This window comes from Rhipicephalus microplus, chromosome X (assembly GCF_043290135.1).
Source record: "Rhipicephalus microplus isolate Deutch F79 chromosome X, USDA_Rmic, whole genome shotgun sequence".
NCBI lineage: Eukaryota > Metazoa > Arthropoda > Arachnida > Ixodida > Ixodidae > Rhipicephalus > Rhipicephalus microplus.
Genome location: NC_134710.1, coordinates 128,094,602 through 128,114,759, shown reverse-complemented (window position 1 = coordinate 128,114,759; position 20,158 = coordinate 128,094,602). Strand labels below are relative to the sequence as shown.

The following is a 20,158-nucleotide window of genomic DNA, read 5'->3' as shown; positions in this document are numbered from 1 at the left end:
TGGCTTTGAGAACGATTTGAGATATTTGTAGAATCTGGCTCCGAGGCCGAGCTCAGCAATCTACCGCGACACGAAAGAGTGAGCAGCATTGTCGGCTTTCTCTAACTGGAGGCCGAGAATCGCCCATATGTCTCGAGTGTTGCAGTCGATGAGTTGGTGCTTGAGCAGCTTCCATGGCTAACAGGAATAATATTTCCTGCCTGGTAAATGAATATTGCAACAAAGTCATGGGAAACATCATTCCCACCATATCTGTGTGTTGCTATCTTAAAAAAAAAACATGGCAAAAAAAAGGTGTTAGTACAGAGGTGTTCTCTTCGAAAAATGGATCAGCTGCTTTGTTCCCCAAAGCTTTACCTGACTTCGACACAGCTGCCTCCTTGCTTGATATATTCGTGTGAATAGTGCTTCAGTATGTGCATAAGAGCTTTCTTAGAAACTATTTCCGTGGGAGAAAAAAGTATTTCAGTATTTGCTGCGAGTTTGTTGTGGCAAGCATTGTTTGTACCATTTGGTGCACACCCCTGCTAATGGCAGTTTGACAGGAAATTAAGGGGTGTTTTGTTTTTTACAGACCTTCAAAACTGTCGTCAGACAGCCCATTTACATTGTAACTTTATTCTGCATTAGTCTGAAGTTTTATTATTTTTTTCTGCACACCCTTTAGGAAATAAAAAAAAACACTATGAAATTTGAAACTTTTATGTGGAATGGCAAAATTGTGCAAATAGGCCCTAGTGCTGCACGCACGCACGCACACACACACGAACTGTGTAGGTTGAAACTTAACGAGTAATATGCACCTCAGGCTGAAAACTTCAACAAATGTATAGATTAAAAAGGTAGTTAGCCGTGAAAAAAATTCCTATTTTTACTTTTTGAAAATTGATTAACATTGAAACAGGACGTTCAAACAAATTTGTACGAAAATCCTCGAGACAAGGTAACGTGGCGATATTTTCTCACTACCTTCGGCACTACTTTTTTTTTTTTTTTGGTGGCAGACTCTTCAAGATGACTGGAGAAATAAATTACGGCAGTAAATATAGATATTAACTTCTTTGAATTAAGCGGGCTTTGCTGCGAAGGGCATGTGCGCTTGTGTCATGTTTTTTTTCGTACCCCTGTTTGTTTTGCGCGTAAATGTCCTTTATAATGAATTACCAACTTGCCGAGAGCTCCGTTCTTGAAAATCCTGGCGGTGCGGCAAAACCGAAACTGGCCTGCTGTCGTTTCTTCGGCCACAACGTAGGAATCATCCGGAAACGGCGGCCACGTCTAGCCACCATCACTTGTTTCGGATAGGCAGCGGGCCAGCGTGACACATTTTATCGGCGTAATATTTTTGCGGGCAACATGACTCTCGCGCCCGTTCATTTGTGATGTTTACTCGCTGAAGTTCAAATGTTTGAACGTGCGAATAAAGCTCCAAGCGAGCAGGAGACGGGATGCACTTATGCTGCGCCAGAGCACTACTGTCGTTATTGCTTTCTACATCATCTTGTTTAGCTCGACGTTCATCACAAACAAGGTAAGTCTTCATTATAAGACCATATGGTGTTGTCGAACATTGATAAACTGCGCACTTGAAATGCATGTTTATACTCTGCTTGAAGTGTGGCCTTGTGTTTGACGTCGCTTTTATTATAACGGCATTACGCGTGCAAAGGCATGTTTGAAGGTTCTCTTCAACATTACGGTTCTCTTATTGAGGCCCAGAAATGTGAACTGCTCTTTGGATTTGATAGAAAAAAAGTGTTAATATATGTTTTTTGCAGTATGTTCTCACCGTAGAAAGGTTCGCCTATCCTGCTATTTTTCAATGGTAAGCAGAATTCATTTGTTGTTTAACTTTTAAAAACTTGCGCAACCCGTGTGCTTTTTATGTTGCTTCCTCGCGGAAATGCCGATGCTCGTACAGCAGGTAAATAACATAATATAAGGCTGGTACTCTTGCCCAAGTGTATTTTAGTTTTACGGAAGGATATTGGCTGATATTAGTGTGATCGCCTGACGTAGGAATTCAAAAGCTTGATTTAAGAGCTATGGTAGTTTCGTTTCTGTAATTGAAGCCACGTGTTGACCTAGTTAAGAAGTCTGACTAGGCGGAATATTCAGTGTGTGAGCGAGTTGGCGCTTGTCAGACAAGTCTTCGTGCGCGAAGGGTACTCGGATCGAATCCTTCCTCCGGGACAAGTATTTGAGCCCCGTCATTTCTCTTCGGCTCAAGACAACAACAATAAAGACTAAATTTGCTTGTGGGGGAACTCTGATTTAAATTGTAGTCTCACACTGTGTAGCATAGTTAGAATACTTGTCTGTGTATTCCGCTGCTGTGAAACGAGTGTTCTGTTAATTTTTGCATTGTTATGCTTTTTTTTTCTTGTGTTGCATGACAGCTGGCAGGTCCTGGTGGCTGCTGTTGGCTTTGTTGTAGCTGCTAGCTGTTGCAAATGGAAGTGGCACATGCAATGTCTGATGTAAGTCACGTGGCCATTATCTCTAATCATACTGCCCTATAAACTCTCTCAATAGCAAGGTTCTTGATTCCTGGCGGCAGTGGTTGCATTCAGATTGGTATTGAACCCAAGTGCTCATTGAAATCCGTGTTAATGTGAGGGATTAGAGAAGTGAGTTGGTCTAGTTGGTATCTATTAGCTGCAGACATAACTAATTAGTACGAAAAAACATTAAACAACTTGGTCCTGTTTTATCCCTTCACCTTGTCTGTTTTTTTTTTTTTTTCACTAGTTGGTTCTGTTTGCAGATAATTCGAGGGACATTCATTGGCACACCTCTCATAGCCTCTTTTGTTTTGGGATGTGTTACCTGTCAGTAAAATGTTTGTCATTGAGGTATTCACGTTTTCTTGTGAGTACTTCTGCCGACAGAATTGTGCCTGCAGGCATATGTTGTTCTTCGTCTCCCAACAGAATCTGCTAACACTTTTGTATGTTGTGTTAACATTCGAAGTGTGGAACTGTGTTGATCATTTTGTTAGAAGGTTCCATATTTCCAGCATCACTGAAGGGATAGCAGTTGCATCTGATTGTCACATGCACTGAAAAAAAAAAAAATATATATATATATATATATATATATCGAGTGATGTGAACTAGTCTGCCAGCTTAGTTACAAATTTCAAAAGCACTATGCTGTGTTTTTGCCATCTGAATTGCAAAAAACAATTTGTAATTCAGTCTCTCCTACAGCATTCGGTTGGTATGTAACGGTGGTGCAAGAGATGGCCCAAGGCAGACATGGTAGCGTGAATTGGATGAGCTGTCATTGCATACATTTGCAACTAACCCACGTATTCACAAACGCTTCTCGACACTAATTTTGTCCTTCACTTGACAGAGTAAAGCACTGCGCTGCTGCTCGACTGAGAATGATGTTGCGCTTCTCAAATATCTTGATGACTTGCCCTGCTTAAAGACGGCGCTTTCATTTGACTTTCACTAGTGAAGGTGAAGCACTGAGTGAAGGGATGTTTTAGAATAGAGGAGTAAAAGCATTGTGTGACAGGCATGGGCGTCTGGAGGGGGGGGTTGGGGGCACTCCCCCCCTTTTTTAATTTGTTTTTTTATGCAGTAGCAATAAGCTATACAGCTTGACCAGCACCTTCAAATCCTGCAGCACACAGTCCTGTCTGTGTGAAACAGTCTTCAGGATTGCCAGCCAACGTTGCACATTACTTACGATTGACAAATCTTGCCAGTCTTGACACTGCAGTGACAAATTCTGCTTTTGCTGGACCCCCTCCCCCACCTGCAGATGCACCATCCATGCAAAATGTTCTGGGGACACCCTTGGGACAGGAGCTTAGGAGCTGGCATAAATTGTATTTGCAAGGTGTTTCAGCGCGCGAACAAAGGAAAAAAAGGACAGGGTAGACATAAAGAGCGCTGACTTCCAACTAACTTTATTTCGCAGAGTGGCAAGAATTTATACGTCTAAAAAGGAAGACTACAGAGCATGAATGTAAAAAACAAGCCCAATCTACACACCAGTAACAGCACGTGTGACAGGTCCTCTAATGCCTCAAAGCCCAGCCAGGTAATCGCGTTCAGCCTGGGATAAAGCAACCGATGAAGTGCTTACGCATTTATCTCCTAGCACGTGTATTTTTTCTGCTTCGATGATTTCTCGGGTAAGTTGCTCCCTGTGCCTTGCCAATATAGAGCACTGATCAAAGAGGGGGGTGCACCCACAATCTCGGCAATGAATGCCAAGATGCCCTTGTACCACATTGTGCACATTGTTTCGGTGTTCTCGCAGGCGGTCGTTTATGCACCTGCCGGTTTGGCCGACATAGACGCACCCACACGTCAGTGGAATTAAGTATACGACTCCCACTGCGCATGGGACGTAGCATGTCCTGTGCGCGACAGAGCACGCGGCAGAAGTTGCGCGAGGTGTATTTACCCGTTTGCAAAGCTTCTGCAATTTTTCAGGTGCTGAAAAAACAACAAGAACGTTGGCGTCTCGAGCAATCTTTTTTAGCCTGTGTGAGACGTCATGCACGTACGGTAGTACGACAGGCCGGCTCTTTCTGGCGCTGTTGCGCTTATCTGGTTTGTTGCCTCGCTTCACGACAGTGACCAGCTTTTCAGCCACTGAAACGAGAACGTGTGTGGGGTAACCGGCTTTGCTGAGGCGCTCCACTTGTAGAGCAAAGCTGCGGTGTACCATGTGGGGGCAAGACTTCTTTAAGGCATTGGCAAGGCAGAGGTTAGCAATGCCCCGCTTGACCAATTTTGAGTGAGCTGAGCCGAAAGGCAGAAGTGGCTTGCCGCTTCTTGGTTCATACATCCAGCAAACATGTCGGGGTTCTAGCAAAAGCTTCAAATCTAGAAATTTCAGGCTGTTATCAGTGGGTGATTCATACGTTAAAACTAATGGTTTCAGGCACTCTCGGAAAACAGTCAACACGTCAGAGGAAATGGTCTAAAAATTTTGACTGTCACATTTAAACAACACTAAATAATCATCACAAAAACGGCAGACTTTAAAAACCACAGAGTCATCAAGTTTGTTTGACAAGACACGATCCTGATGTGCTAGAAATATGTCACTGAGAATGGGTGCCAAGCATGAACCAATACATACTCCACTTTTTTTTGTAAGTAGTTTTTTTTTTTTTTTTTTGTCATCCCATGATACAAAAGTGGCCTTCAAGTAGAAGCTGAGTAACTCTAATAAGCTGCTGTTATGAATTCCAGTGCGCGTTTGGAACGCTGATGATCCGAAGTTGTCTATGGATTCCTCTACACATTTTAGTAGTTGATCGTGCAGCAAAGAGTAATACAAGTCCTTAATATCCACAGACATTGCCTGGAGTCCTGTGTTAGTTCGCCCAATAATGTCAATAACAGCGTCAGAGTTTTTTACCAAAAAAGGGTCGTCTATTGTTAAATTTTTTAGCTTCTCTTGCAAGAAAAGTGCTACCGACTTTTGCCAGGTCCCCCTTTCTGTTACAATGACCCGCAAAGGGCAGTCAATTTTGTGCGTTTTCGCAGAAAAAAACAAGTCAAGGCTAAGCTTTTTGCAGCTATCTATTGCCTTTGAAAGCTTCTGAAGCCCCAGATCCCCGGCAAGAGTTTTCGCACGCTTCTTAAGCTTATTTAGACAAATTTTATCACTCTCGTTGAAAAGAGACTGCATTGCCTGTATGGCCTTCACCTTAAACATTGAACGAGGAAGAACCGCAAAACCACCCTCCTTGTCAGCCTGCAGAAGTGACAAGGAATGTGCCTTTAGGTACGCGACAGTGCCTCCTGTATTGACAACTTTGTTCGAGGACTTACATCTCGATAGCACCTGCACGCCTTGGGCAACACATCTATCACATTCAGAGTCAGGAGCACGACGAGCGACTTGCCTGACTAGAGTGAGGAGCTCGTGTGGTGTTCTTGAAGGTGCCACTGCGTACTTTGGTTCGAGGCATAGGGTGTGCTTAACGTTGTCGGGAAGAAAAGCATCCCCGAGAACATGCACAAGGTTCCTAGCAGCAGGAGACTTCCTTGGTGTGATGGCCCACAGGTAACTGAGCGTCTGACGCCACATGAACTTGACGTTTCGGTCTACGAGGCTTGAAAGTTCACGACACTTCTTTTGTTTTACTGCTGTGCGTTCGTTCCCTAGGATTCGTTGTTGCAGGGCTTGACGGTACAGGCGTGCTTGCCGAAGCCATTCTGAGCGTAGAATCTTGGAAACTCTTAAACCATGGCCAATCGAGGGAGTGAGGCCACCAAACAACGCCTTGACTTCGGGATGAAGTATCTTTAGCCGGATGCAGTACGCCAAAGAGCGTGCGCGGCAAGCTGCCACACTCATTAGACTGACGAGAAGAGAAGGGCTTGTAGAAGAGGATATATAGATGCCCGATGTACTAGAAATGTAACTCACAAGAGTGGAAGCTTGGGCTAGTTGGTGCGTATTCATATTTGCAAGGTGTTTCAGCGCGCGAACACCTTGCAACACATGGTACACCGCAGCTTTGCTCTACAAGTGGAGCGCCTCAGCAAAGCCGGTTACCCCGCACACGTTCTCGTTTCAGTGGCTGAAAAGCTGGTCACTGTCGTGAAGCGAGGCAACAAACCAGATAAGCGCAACAGCGTCAGAAAGAGCCGGCCTGTCGTACTACCGTACGTGCATGACGTCTCACACAGGCTAAAAAAGATTGCTCGAGACGCCAACGTTCTTGTTGTTTTTTCAGCACCTGAAAAATTGCTGAAGCTTTGCAAACGGGTAAATACACCTCGCGCAACTTCTGCCGCGTGCTCTGTCGCGCACAGGACATGCTACGTCCCATGCGCAGTGGGAGTCGTATACTTAATTCCACTGACGTGTGGGTGCGTCTATGTCGGCCAAACCGGCAGGTGCATAAACGACCGCCTGCGAGAACACCGAAACAATGTGCACAATGTGGTACAAGGGCATCTTGGCATTCATTGCCGAGATTGTGGGTGCACCCCCCTCTTTGATCAGTGCTCTATATTGGCAAGGCACAGGGAGCAACTTACCCGAGAAATTATCGAAGCAGAAAAAATACACGTGCTAGGAGATAAATGCGTAAGCACTTCATCGGTTGCTTTATCCCAGGCTGAACGCGATTACCTGGCTGGGCTTTGAGGCATTAGAGGACCTGTCACACGTGCGGTTACTGTTGTGTAGATTGGGCTTGTTTTTTACATTCATGCTCTGTAGTCTTCCTTTTTAGACGTATAAATTCTTGCCACTCTGCGAAATAAAGTTAGTTGGAAGTCAGTGCTCTTTCTGTCTACCCTGTCCTTTTTTTTCTTTGTTCGTGCGCTGAAACACCTTGCAAATATGAATACGCACCAACTAGCCCAAGCTTCCACTCTTGTGGCATAAATTGAACTGAGCAAATATGGCACCACATTACTAGCGGCAGCTTCTTGTGTCTTCCATTTCTTCCAATTGAAAATGACAGTTGTACCCTGCTGGGTCTGTGATGGGCACATGCCCTTCCTGGAATTTTTGTCTACTGTGAAACACCTAGCATGGTGCAAGCATTGTCCAGCTCCCACTCGATGGTCAGTGGCAAACATCTGCCTAAAAAATATTTATGGCTACTCCACTGTAAACACACTTACTTTAACATATTTCTGATAGTGCACATCGGTTAGAGAGGAGTTCTGAACAAGTGTGCGAGAAGCCTGGAAGATAAGCAGCATGTTTAGCCATACTTTATTGCTCATGAATACTGATCAGTTGCACAAACCTAGAAAGCACTAAAATGTGACATGTTGATGTCCGCACCAAATCTCTAATGCTTCAAGTCTTCTATGTGTGCAGGCTTCAATAGGCCTGTTTAGCTATTTAAACAATCTTGTTTCCATGCTATGTGCTGATAAATTTCACACAGAAATTTTGAGTTTTAAATGTGCTATTTTGGACTATTTGAATAATGCACGTTAGCTGAAACAGCTTAGCTTAACACACTTGTGTTCATTTTTAACTGCATATATTAGCTTGATTTTGCTATATTACTTGTTTAGATGTTTATGAACTTTTTAGTTTTCAAATTATGGTTTACAGATACTTAGCTGCACATCCATTGAACAATAAAGACTAGAATGTGTATTTGTGCAGACCACATTTTAATATTATTGCCATATGTTAATAATAGTTGCTCTTTGTGCATGAAATTCATAAGGCATGAATTTTTTACTGGCCTAGTTGGGCATTTCTTTCTTGATTTTTTTTATGATTGAAGGTTTAAAAATACGTTTGTGTATTGCTTAACCTGGAGCAGAAAAAATTTTTTTTTCTATGTTAAGTTTGTACTTTACCCACAGTGCTTGAAAAACAAGATATACTTTTATCATAGGAGCTGCAACATATAGGTGAACCTTTTGTAGGTTCGCCTATATGTTTAACACAATGTTGTAAAAATCTATGATGGTATGTGCATATAAATCACAAAAGAAATAGTGTAAAACAAGTCTCATCAAAATCAAGCCAGTACTTCGCCAGTACATATGTCCCACTGCCTCGTGAAGGTACCATCATGCGATCACATCACCGATTATTTGGGATGAAACAGCCATAACGAGTGGCACAGAGGAGTACTTCTCAATTTGTGCGGAGGAACATTGTGTGTTGCTCATTTCCAGCAGTGAACATCACATGCAGGTTAGCCTTACAAGTCTGTATATATTCTGTAGTCTTACAAGTCTTTATATAGGCTGTAATTTGTTCCTGTAAAGCTTGCTTCACCACATACATCAAGCATTTTCCGCTGTTGAAATGGACGAGCACTGATGATGTCCCTACCGGCCACAATGGTCTCCAGTGGTTATAGTACTTGGCTGCTGACCTGCAGGTGACGGGATTGAATCTTGGCTGCTGCGGCTGCATTTTCAGTGGAGATGAAAATGCTCGAGGCCCATGCACGTAGGTTTAGGCGCACATGAAAAAAACCCCAGGTGGTTAAAATTTTTTAGCCCTCCGCTCAGTCGTATCGTGGTTTTGAGATGTCAAGCCCAATAGATTATGTCCCTGAATATCTGCTCACTTTTGAAGAGCTATGTGATGTCAAGAAAATGATTCCCATCAGGCCTGTAGCCAAGCCCCCCACTTCCACTACTGGTCGTCCGATTCCCATGCAGTTATCTCCAATTAGGCTTAGTGAAGAGCATGGTAATTTTGCAGACGACTGTGTTTTGATGCATTTATCAATCAAGTTACTGCACATATCTACATTAACACATGATTACTGGGAAGCTTAAGTCACCTCTCTAGAAAACCAGAAAAAGATAAAGCTATCTGGCATTTTGAATGATAGGTTGTTGTTTTTTTTCTGTGAATGGAACAAAAGTTCAGAAGCCTCCTTATAAAAAACTGGTTTCAAAGATATTGTGGCGCTACAGCCACCTTCCAAAACTGTGGTGAAACATTTTTTCTCGAGCTTACATAAACTTAGGGAAGGTAGCAGCCACGTAGCGTTGCGCTAAGCATGATAGCTTATGTGGGAGATAAGTTTATCTGCAGAAAAAAAAAAGGTGAAATATATGTGTCATGGTGTCTTATAAAGGGTTAACTAATGAAATTATGAATGACAAACTACAGTGAATGATCTGTCTACATCCTTGGGTGCTAATAAATTTCTTTCTATTTCAGACTGACTCTTCAGTACATTTGGAAAACGGTGCCATATTATACACTGAGCATATATGCTGGTTCTCGGGCCCTCACAATCCTTGTGAGTATTTTTTTTTTTGAAAGTTAACACCATTATGCATTCTCAAATTCTCAACACAATAGTGTATACATAAAAAAATCACCCACAAAATTATTCATAAAGGAGCAATGACACCAACTTTACGCATGTCGCATTTTTTGCCTCAATGCGTAGATTTCAATCCCCTAGTAACAACTCGGTACTAACAATTAAAAAAATTAATATATGTAATACTGATTAGTACGACCAATATCGAACCCAGTTCTAAGCGATTGCAAGTCTTGCCAATTTCCAGCACTTCTAGCACTGCTAAGTGGTCATGTCTCTCGGTTCCGCCCCATCTGATCACATAGTCTCACGAAATGGTGAAGTGATCTTCAGTTGACATTTCGTATGCTTGGCACACACGTATATATAGGCACGTCTTTGCCACCCCCATTGTCGTCGTTATCGCCGTCATCAGTGTCTACAAGCAATGATGAAAACACCGAGGAATATGGAATTGCGGTGATTTGCGGCATGGCGAATAATTTTCAGTTCGATCTTCTTCTGAGCTGCGACGAGGCAGCTGGAGATTAACGCCTGGGCCACGCTGGTTGGTAAGACATGCGAAAGTTGTGTGCGCGTTACTTGTTCGCGATGATCGTAGCTTCAAATTCGTGATTACGGTTCCAGGACAAATCACTTGCTGCGGCACAACGAACACTCTAGATTCACGAACGCGCAGCTTGAAGCAACTGAAACAAAGCAAGTGAAGCCGTTGCTAGGCAGCCAGGCGTTGCTGCCAAAGGCACCATGATGACAACACTAAAATTGTTGACATCAACACTGCTCGCTCATTGTCACTCAGATTCTGAGGCGTGGCCACAGAATAAGATAAAAGAGGAGCACCGATTCTGCCGCCACCCCACGCTTTCATGCGGGACACATCGTGCAACGCGCACGTGGTGGTCGAACTCATTGCTTTGCTCTTTTTCTTTGCTCCTCTTCCTGCTTTCGCACATGCTTCCTCCTCTCTCGGCATGTATCACAACGTGTAGCACCATCTGTACAGCTGTGCTAATGAGCCCATGCGGGAACTGGCGGAAACCAACGGCGGTCGCGGCAAGCGCAGAGCGTGTCGTTTGCTAGAAAACCGTTTGCTCGGCTGCCTCAATATGACAACCAAATTAAACGCATATATGCATACTCATAATGAAATATGATATAAAAACATTGTGCTGCTACTTTTACACATATGCGAAACACTGCTACAGATCTTTAGACAAAGTAGATGAAAAATTCTTCAGAAAAAGAACGGCATAACAGACGTACGCTTGTTTTTCACGCCTGGACGCCTGAGGGGCAGTGTTGGCCGGACATTTTCGTGTTACACCCTTTGGTTAAAATGTCTGGAATGTGCTTATTCATGCTCGAAGGGACAAGATATCTTCGTATTTGTGTGTGAAGATGCGGGGCAACCGGACAGATGGCAATGAAGTGTTTTGTTCCCGGCTGCAAGTCTAGTTATGGAAAAGGGCGGGAGAAGATTCCACTCTTTGCAACCCGATCTGAGCCGCTGCTACTAGATCAGTGGCATCAAAAAGTACCCATAAGTAAGCGACCCCTGAAATCGAAAGAGAAAATATGTGCTTGAGGCTTCAAGAAGCATCTTATATTTGATAGGTAGTTCAGCGAATACAAAGGAAACATTCTACTAGATGTAAAGAAAGTGCCGCGACTTCGAAAGGGAGCTATTCCTTCCATCTTAGGGGAAAGCATGGCTCAGCTCAATGACGTTGAATATAAGGAGGAACCAACAGACACCGGTGCCGAAGAACCAAAGGACATCAATTTGTCTACAACCGCATACAGAGTAGGTGCCTTTATTTGCCCAGATAATGAAAATTCTCAGCGTTGCCTATGAGAAGACTCCTTCAGTTGGTCGCTTGGCAAGGATCTAAAAAAGACAACAGCTTGAGTGCGCCTTCTAAAGAACAATGTGCAGCAGAAAGCGGCGCAAGCAGCTCTACTGCTATAAGTGACAACAGAGACTCTCTGTGCTGTTGCGATTGGGATTTGCAAGCACCGGAGATCTGGAATGAAGACGTCGAGGGAGGAGGAAGGGAGACTTAGAGTTCATTTACGTCATCTACATGGTGAGCCCTCTCTTACATGGTGAGATCCTCTAGATTGTGCGCTGTCGAACGTGGCGCTCTCGTCTACATCGAAAAGCTCCTTGAATGAGTCGGTTGGCCCATTATAAAGGGTAGGTTCTCCCCAGATCCCTAGATCGGGAAATACGTGCAGACGGCACTGTCCAATCGCTTGTTACACAGTTACACTGAACCTGCGAGGCTGGTGAGCATACAGGGTCCACGTAAACGTCTAATATTAAGGCGTGATCACAGCACTCAATGTGGCACCAACGGGGATCTTCCTTCTCAGGTGTGGGCTGCTGGGTGAGGGGTCCCTATCTCACGACTGCAGACATAAAAATCGCCGCCACAGTAGCTCAAAAGAGTCTGCCGGACAGATAGCTCAATTAGCGAGGCAATTTGCGGCTGCTGCTGCTGTCCCTTCCAAGGAAGATGTTGCACTTGTCGTCGTCTCGTGAAACGGCTTACGGTGTCGTGGCAGTACGACGCCTCACCCTCCGGCTAGGAGGGACAATACATCGCGGATATAGGCCGGTAATTGCTAACAGAGTAAAGAAAAATTAGAATTCAATCAACCAAAGGAACAAGCAGGATTTTGAACAGGCTACTCAACAATCGACCACATTCATACTATCAATCAGGTAATAGAAAAATTCTCAGAATATAACCAACCACTATACATAGCCTTCATAGATTACGAGAAGGCGTTAGATTCAGTAAAAATATCAGCCGTCATGCAGACATTGCGGAATCAGGGTGTCGATGAAGCATATATAAACATCCTGGAAGAAATCTACAGGGGATCAACTGCTCCCATAGTGCTTCATAAAGAAAGCAACAGAATACCAATCAAGAAGGGTGTAAGGCAGGGGGACACAATTTCCCCAATGCTATTTACCACGTGCTTACAGGAGGTTTTCAGAGGCCTAGATGGGAACAATTAGGAATAAGAGTTAATGGAGGTTACCTTAGTAACCTGCGCTTCACCGATGACATTGCTTTGCTGAGTATCTCAGGGGACGAATTGCAACTCATGATTACGGAGTTAGACAAGGAGAGCACAAAAGTAGTTCTTAACATTATACTGCAGAAAACAAAGGTAATGTACAATAACCTTGGAAAAGAACAGCGCTTCGAGATAGGTAACAGTGCACTTGAAGTTGTAAAAGACTATGTCTAGTTAGGACAGGTAATAACCGCGGAGCCGAACCACGAGACTGAATTAACTAGAAGAATAGGAATAGGGTGGAGCACATTTGGCAAGCACTCTCAAATTATGACAGGTAGATTGCCACTATCCCTCAAGAGAAAAGTGTATAACAGCTGCATCTTGCCGGTACTTAGCTACGGAGCAGAAACCTGGAGACTTGCAAAGAGGGTTCAGCTTAAATTGAGGACGACGCAGCGAGCAATGGAAAGAAAAATATTAGGTGTAACCTTAAGAGACAAGAAGAGAGCAGAGTGGATTAGGGAACAAACGGGGGTTAAGGATATCATAGTTGAAATAAAGAAGAGGAAATGGACATGGGCCGGGCATGTAGTGCGTAGACAGGATAACCGCTGGTCGTTAAGGGTAACTAACTGGATTCCCAGAGGAGGCAAACGGGTTAGGGGGAGACAGAAGGTTAGGTGGGCAGATGAGATTAAGAAGTTTGTGGGTATAAATTGGCAGCAGCAAGCACAGACTGGGTTAACTGGGTTAACTGGCGGAACATGGGAGAGGCCTTTGTCCTGCAGTGGACGTAGTCAGGCTGATGACGATGATAATAGGCCGGCAAATGATCGGCGACTTGATTGAGGATCAAAAGAACGCTGCTCCCTTGTCAGCCCAGGTGCCAGTCGCAACAGTGCCCAGATCGAAGCCCACTTTTTTCGATATTACGTCATGTATTAAGTTCAAGTATATATTATGTTTAGGTACTTTGTAGTGGCATTGTATAATTCTGTGTGGTCCACGTTAAAGATGTCAGGCATATGGCCTGTTTCGAATAAGAGAAGTAAAAGGATACATTGGGTTATTTCTTTTCGTAACGTTGATCTGCAAACTGCAATAGTCACGCTGTTTGGAGGAAAGAATTGGTAGCAGACGTAAGGCATGTGGGGAGCAGACGACAAAACGGATAGGCAAGCAGACCCATGAACACGGCCAAGCGTGCGTCCGTGCTGCTGCTATAGCGACGACGGGCGAAGCCCCCAACTCGCGGCTCTGCTCGAGGGCAGCGCTTTTCCTCCACCGTTTTCCTCTCTTCATAGTGCCACCTGGCACACAAACCATGAAGCATGAAGCGGCATTGCAAGATGTGTATTTCCAGACGAGCGGAGTCTGCCCTCCTGTCTTATCTTACTCAGTGGGCGTGTCCTAGGAGTTTGCTGAACACGTCAAAATACTGCCAATGTCTCATGGCCGGGAATGCGCTGACGAGCCTTGAACGCTCTTTGCACTCGAAATCGAATAGTTTCTACTAATAGACGTGATTCATACTTCGCCAAAAAAATCGTGCGTAATAAACCATAGAATGAATGCCACATCTCCAGTTCCAAGTTTGGTGTCACTGCTCTTTTAACATTCTGCAAGCCTAACATACTGCAAACAACACATACTATTTAGGGGTGGATTGCTGTCCTGTCTCAATTTGTGACAACAGTTCTTGTGTTCAGATACCACGAAAAATTTCTTAAGAACATTAGATGCACCTAAGGTGAAAACGTTATGATGCCGTTCCAAGAAGTGCTTCTAAAAGTAGCTGCCTGAAGAACCTACAATGCTTATTCTACAGATAATACAACTGACCGTACAGGCATGGTTGCCTGGTATGTGCTTGCTGCCATTTTTTGATCACAAAATTTTTTTTATTGGTTTCTTTTTAGCCTCTTTCAATATTTCTGGGCATCCACAACTCTTTGCTACTTTTCCACTGTGGTTTGGATCTTGACTTTGGCAAACAGGTGAGGTTTCCTTCTCCCTTAGTTAATATTTTTTTCATTTCAAATATATATATATATATATATATATATATATATATATATATATATATATATATATATATATATATATATATATATATATATATATATATATATATATATATATATATATATATTATTTTTTTCATGGAATGCATATGTTGATATGTTGGCTGTGAAAAACATCACTTACTTGTAACGCTCATTTTGTGTACGGTGAATCAATAATGTTCTGGGCAGCGCAACACCAGAAAAAATACAGGACAGGGAAGGAGCAAAAGAGAAAGAAAAGACGGCACTAGATGTAAGAACACTTAGTATTGACAGTTAAATCCATGTAACCACATTACAATTACGAGGCATGCAGAATGGCAACTTCTTGTTGTTTTTGACCATATGGGATTATTTATTTGCACCCAAATCTATCCCTGTCCTGTATTTTTTCTGGTGTTGCGCTGTAAGTAAGTTCACGATGGATCCTAACAAACTGGCCCAACTAACCCTCTTGTTCTGGGCATTCTAATTTTTTGGGGGATGCAAAAATGCATGGCTGCCCTCTGTAGGGAGCCATCTGGCTGCTCAAAGAACTTATTTACAAAAGGGCTGTGCCTTGCCATTTTTCCTACTGCTGCACACGGCTGGGGGGGCTCAAGCATCGTTACAGTCTCTTGTGCCAATAGGTTTATGACCCCGACATGGAAAAATTGCTTGAAATCATGAATATTGCTCAGTATTTCTTCGGTTTTTTATTGCGGGGCCTCATTCTTACATTTTTGTTGCACTGTTTGCTTAATGATAAAACTGAGGAGCCCTTACAGGAATGGTGTGCTGATAAAATTTCCCAGCAGCGAGTCGTAGAATACGTATGTATGACGACTCGTAAAGCAAATGCTCTTACAACTACGGCACAGTACTCAAGCTCCTGAAGCTGATTATACTCTGCATGAGTAGTAGCTAGGCACCGCACTATGCTCATAATGGCTGTGCTTTAAATATTCTCTGAACAGCTGCGTTCACAGGAGTGCATTCGTGGGAGTGCAGGTGCCACATTAGTACCCCGCCGCGGTGGTCTAGTCGTTAAGGTACTCGGCTGCTGGCCCGCAGGTCGCGGGATCGAATCCCGGCTGCGGCAGCTGCATTTTCGATGGAGGCGAAAATGCTGTAGGCCCGTGTGGTCAGATTTGGGTGCACGTTCAAGAACCCCAGGTGTCCGAATTTCTGGAGTCCTTCACTACTAATCATATGATGGTTCTGGGACATTAAACCCCACATATCAAGGTGCCACATAGGTCTGCAACCGCAGGCTAAGGATGAACGACCCTGTGCCTAGCATCTAAAAAACAATGTGCCATTTTGCAGTCCGAATTGCAGATGCACTGCTAATAACGTGCCGGTTACAGAACCACTTAGCTAATGTATCAATGCATTGCTAACAAATATTTACATTATAAGGCCTTATTTCGACTAGGATCCAGGCAGGTAGATTTCAACAGTATCACTATAGACTTGCTTCCGACAAGAACAGTCAGCTTCTTAGACAAGCCCTGAGAGTACTTTGCACTGCAAGTTTCAACTGATACTACCATTTTTAAATATATAAAGCTACCAACTACCATATTTGACTGTGTAATCAGAAAAGCTTCTATTCTATTTGACTCATTTAGACTGAAAATAATTTTTTTGTGTGTGTGCGTTATTGTTGCAGAGTGTTTTCTTCAGTACCAACCCGAAGGACTTGGTAGCATTTACTTCTGTGGCCGTGAGCAGCATAATGCTTGTTACCACTGTCCCAAGAGTAAGTCTTTTTCATTTGCAAAGAAAAAAAAAAAAGAGGGAGAGGAGAAAAAAAATCCTCCACTTAAAGTATTTGCAAAGCAAAAAAAAAAAAAAGACAGGGAGAGAAGAAAAAAAAAGTCCTCCACTTGGATGTGTTGCGTAGCACATCTATTGCATTGAGTCTTAAATTTCTGTTACAATAACTGTCATGACTTCTATTATATGTGTATGGTCTTTGAGCTCCATGTGCGATATTTTTTTTTTTTGTCCTGCAAGCTTGCTTTCACAGGAAATCAAATCAACCTAATGCCTAAACTGGTAAATGCAATCTTTCTTGCTGTATGCTTAGCAGTTAAAGTGAAGCTCATTCATGTACCTCACCTGTTTTGGCTGTCTTTTTTTTTTTTTTTTTTTTTCAGGGCTTTGGTAGTGCAATGTGGTGGATGTTGCTTCATATTTGTTGTGCAGGCAAGTATTAAAACTGTCTAAGGCAATCACTATGTTTAAAGCACACAGTATGTGTATAGGTGTCCAAATTTGTTTTGTAAGCATTATTCCTTTCCTTGTGTCTCCCCTTTATTTCCTTTGTTTCAATACTAATGATCCCGTACCACTATCAATCAGTTTTGCACTGAGATTCATTGAAGTACATAAATGTGTGATTGTAGTCATTGAAACACTGGAAACTATAGGTAGTGCATTTCCATTATGTGTTTTGGCATGAACCAAACTGTAGTCAGTTGTTGTTTGATTGATATGTGGGGTTTTAACGTCCCGAAACCACCATATGATTATGAGAGACGCCGTAGTGGAGGGCTCCGGAAATTTCGACCACCTGGGGTTCTTTAACGTGCACCCAAATCTGAGTACACGGGCCTACAACATTTCCGCCTCCATCGGAAATGCAGCCGCCGCAGCCGGGATTCGAACCCGCGACGTGCGGGTCAGCAGCCGAGTACCTTAGCCACTAGACCACCGCGGCAGGGTTCAGTTGTTGTTTGAAAAGGCAGAATATAGGAGGCGCTCAAAAGGCATGGGTGCATCTAAGGATTTACAAATGTGGTTGACTTAATTGAAAGCAGGCTGAGTCATTACTAATCAGGCAAAGCTAGCTTTGTAGGGATTTTTTTATTTAGCATGTCTTTGTTTTAAAAAAAATCATGTGTATTCATTGCTATTTGTGGTCAAATAAGGTTGTGTGCTTGTGACATTCTTTTATGCTTGTATGTTTTTAGTTAACAAGTAATTTAGTTTATCGTGTAGAAATAATCACTTAAACACTCTTTATAGTAATCCTGTAATGATCTGCCTATAAGTGTGTGCTGTCAGAGCATCTCACCAATGAAAGCGCTTGTCACCGTACCCTGTGGTGGTCACGGCATCTTCATGCCAAAGCACTTGGCTATGCCAATGACAACAGCAGTGCATACAGTTGCAGTAGTGTTAGTTGGCATTTGCGGTGTGCATGCATGACAGGGTTGGAGTGCGTGCTTGCATTTCTACACTCCTGCCAGACTGAGCTTCACAACTACAAGGTGTGGACCAGCTTTGTTCTGTGCCATCAGATGGTAGCCACATTCAGATTTTGCATCTTGAAAGAGCCATCATTTAGCTTAATATAAAAACATGTCTGCCTCAGTGTTTAGCCAGCTGGGTGTAGCAGGTGCGAGGCTCAAAGAAGCCATGTGCTGAAAAAGATGCATGTGGATTGTAAGGTGACACTATGTGTTGGCAACCACTGTTATATGTAGTGGACTCAGTACGAGGCAAGTGAACAATTTGGGCATGTCATGGTTACATAAAAAAGCATGAGGCCCATGTAGTTAAAATCAGGTGCATGCTAAAGAACACCAGCTAATACAAATTTCTAGAGCCCTCCACTATGCCGTCTTTCATAATCATATTGTGCTTTTGGGGCGTTGGACCCCCAACAGTTACTATTATGATTATTATTGGTTGAAAGAGCATGAGTCCAACCACCTGTTTGTAGCACAAAGCCACAAGAAAGTCCGTACAAATTTCATTGTAGCTTCGTGCTACAAACGGGTAGTTGTCTTCTTTCTTAACCCTTCCCCCACCTTGTGGTTTTCCACAGAACTCATTTGCATTGCAGAGCATGTGTACATATGCTAGCTCACTAGATAGTATCACTGCTGGAAATAACGAAACTTCAGGAAAGCAGTGATCAAATACTCTTTATTGAGATTGTGCTCGGGACATATAAGGTTCTTGTTTAACTCAAAGTTAGGAATAAAAGTGTCACTGAGAACGTCCTTGCAATAGCGTAATCAGCCAATACTTGTCAGACACACTGTAGTGGTTTAGTGTCAGTACACTTCTTACAGAGCATGAGGACATTGGTTTAATTCCCAGCCATTGTGACCCTATTCTCATAGAGGTGAAGTGCAAGAACACTCATGCACACTGTTCAGCAATATAAACATTATAGTCGACTTGCATTAAGCCATCACTGAATGCTGGGTATTAGGCCAGGTTTTTTCTTTCATTAAATGCCATAAAGAGATATATTAGTGTCATCAGCACTCAACAGTGGCACAAGAAAGTGCCATGTACCATGTTGACTGACTATCATGCATCAGTGGCTGAGCACTATGCCTAGATTTGGGTGCAAATAAATAATCCCATATGGCCAAAAACAACTAGAAGTTGCCATTCTGCATGCCTCATAATTGTAATGTGGTTACATGGATTTAACTGTCAATACTAAGTGTTCTTACATCTAGGTGATGCTGTATGGTAGCACTTGCGTGTCACTGCCCGGCTTTCTTCTGAAAGACTGTATTTTTCAGTGCAGTGTATCCTATCTTAGTGTTGGTGGCGAGTCTCATGCTAATGCAACCCTTAATGTTTTATGCCACACCAAAACTTGTTAATTTCTTTTGAAGATGTAACATTTGTTTACCCTGTTTTATAATTGCATGATTGTAATGGTGCTGGATTGGCAACATGCATTCATAATATAAACCATAAGCAGATGAGAATAGCACTTGAACAGATTAACATTGTTTTATATTGGTCATTGATATAGTAAATGCACATAAAAGCCTTTCTTGTTTTTTGCAGGTGTTATCCTTTCTACTGAAAAGTCTTCGGCTGTCTGCATTAAAACTGAGTAATGCAAGTAGCTGATGACTGGAACGTGTTTGCTCTCTAATAAAACATTGGTTTATTGCAGTGCATTCAACAGACAGCTAATATACACGACAACAAGGTTTGTTTCTTGAGTTGTGTAACTTGAAGGGGTACCACCTTTTTTTTCTCTATTACACTGCACTTCAGGTGCATTGATAGTGGCTAACTGAATGTCTTTCTTGTTTTTTTTTTTATAGTTTTATTTTACTGTTGCCTGCAAGCTATTTCTTGGGTGAGCATAGTTCTGCATGTTTACATGCTTATGTATCGATATTTTGGTAGGCAGCCAGCTGCAATGATATTTCTTATACCCTTGCAGGTGATTTTCATGCAGTCTTCCTATACCCTTATCTTACTTCTCCTGGATTTTGTTGGTCGTTTGTTACGAGGTATCTATCTTTATTTTACACTTTTT

The 20,158-nt window shown here is 42.8% G+C and overlaps 1 protein-coding gene across 7 annotated transcripts in view; it reads left to right on the top strand.

Moving 5' to 3' along the window:
• Positions 1–843: 843 nt before the first annotated feature.
• The window catches only part of LOC119176432 (UDP-N-acetylglucosamine transporter TMEM241 homolog), a 63,092-nt gene continuing 43,777 nt past the window's right edge, over positions 844–20,158 (top strand). The window contains exons 1-12 of one of the 7 annotated variants that reach the window (XM_075877678.1): positions 844–1,531; positions 1,779–1,825; positions 2,400–2,480; positions 9,652–9,733; positions 14,719–14,796; positions 16,520–16,609; positions 16,867–16,908; positions 17,010–17,058; positions 19,675–19,723; positions 19,787–19,822; positions 19,941–19,975; positions 20,063–20,132. In XM_075877678.1, the coding sequence (XP_075733793.1) occupies positions 1,457–1,531; positions 1,779–1,825; positions 2,400–2,480; positions 9,652–9,733; positions 14,719–14,796; positions 16,520–16,609; positions 16,867–16,908; positions 17,010–17,058; positions 19,675–19,723; positions 19,787–19,822; positions 19,941–19,975; positions 20,063–20,132 (734 nt within the window). In that variant the 5' untranslated portion in view covers positions 844–1,456. The remainder of the gene's footprint in view (positions 1,532–1,778; positions 1,826–2,399; positions 2,481–9,651; positions 9,734–14,718; positions 14,797–16,519; positions 16,610–16,866; positions 16,909–17,009; positions 17,059–19,674; positions 19,724–19,786; positions 19,823–19,940; positions 19,976–20,062; positions 20,133–20,158) is intronic. The other 6 variants (XM_075877683.1, XR_012886971.1, XM_075877680.1 and 3 more) reach the window with 6 other exon arrangements.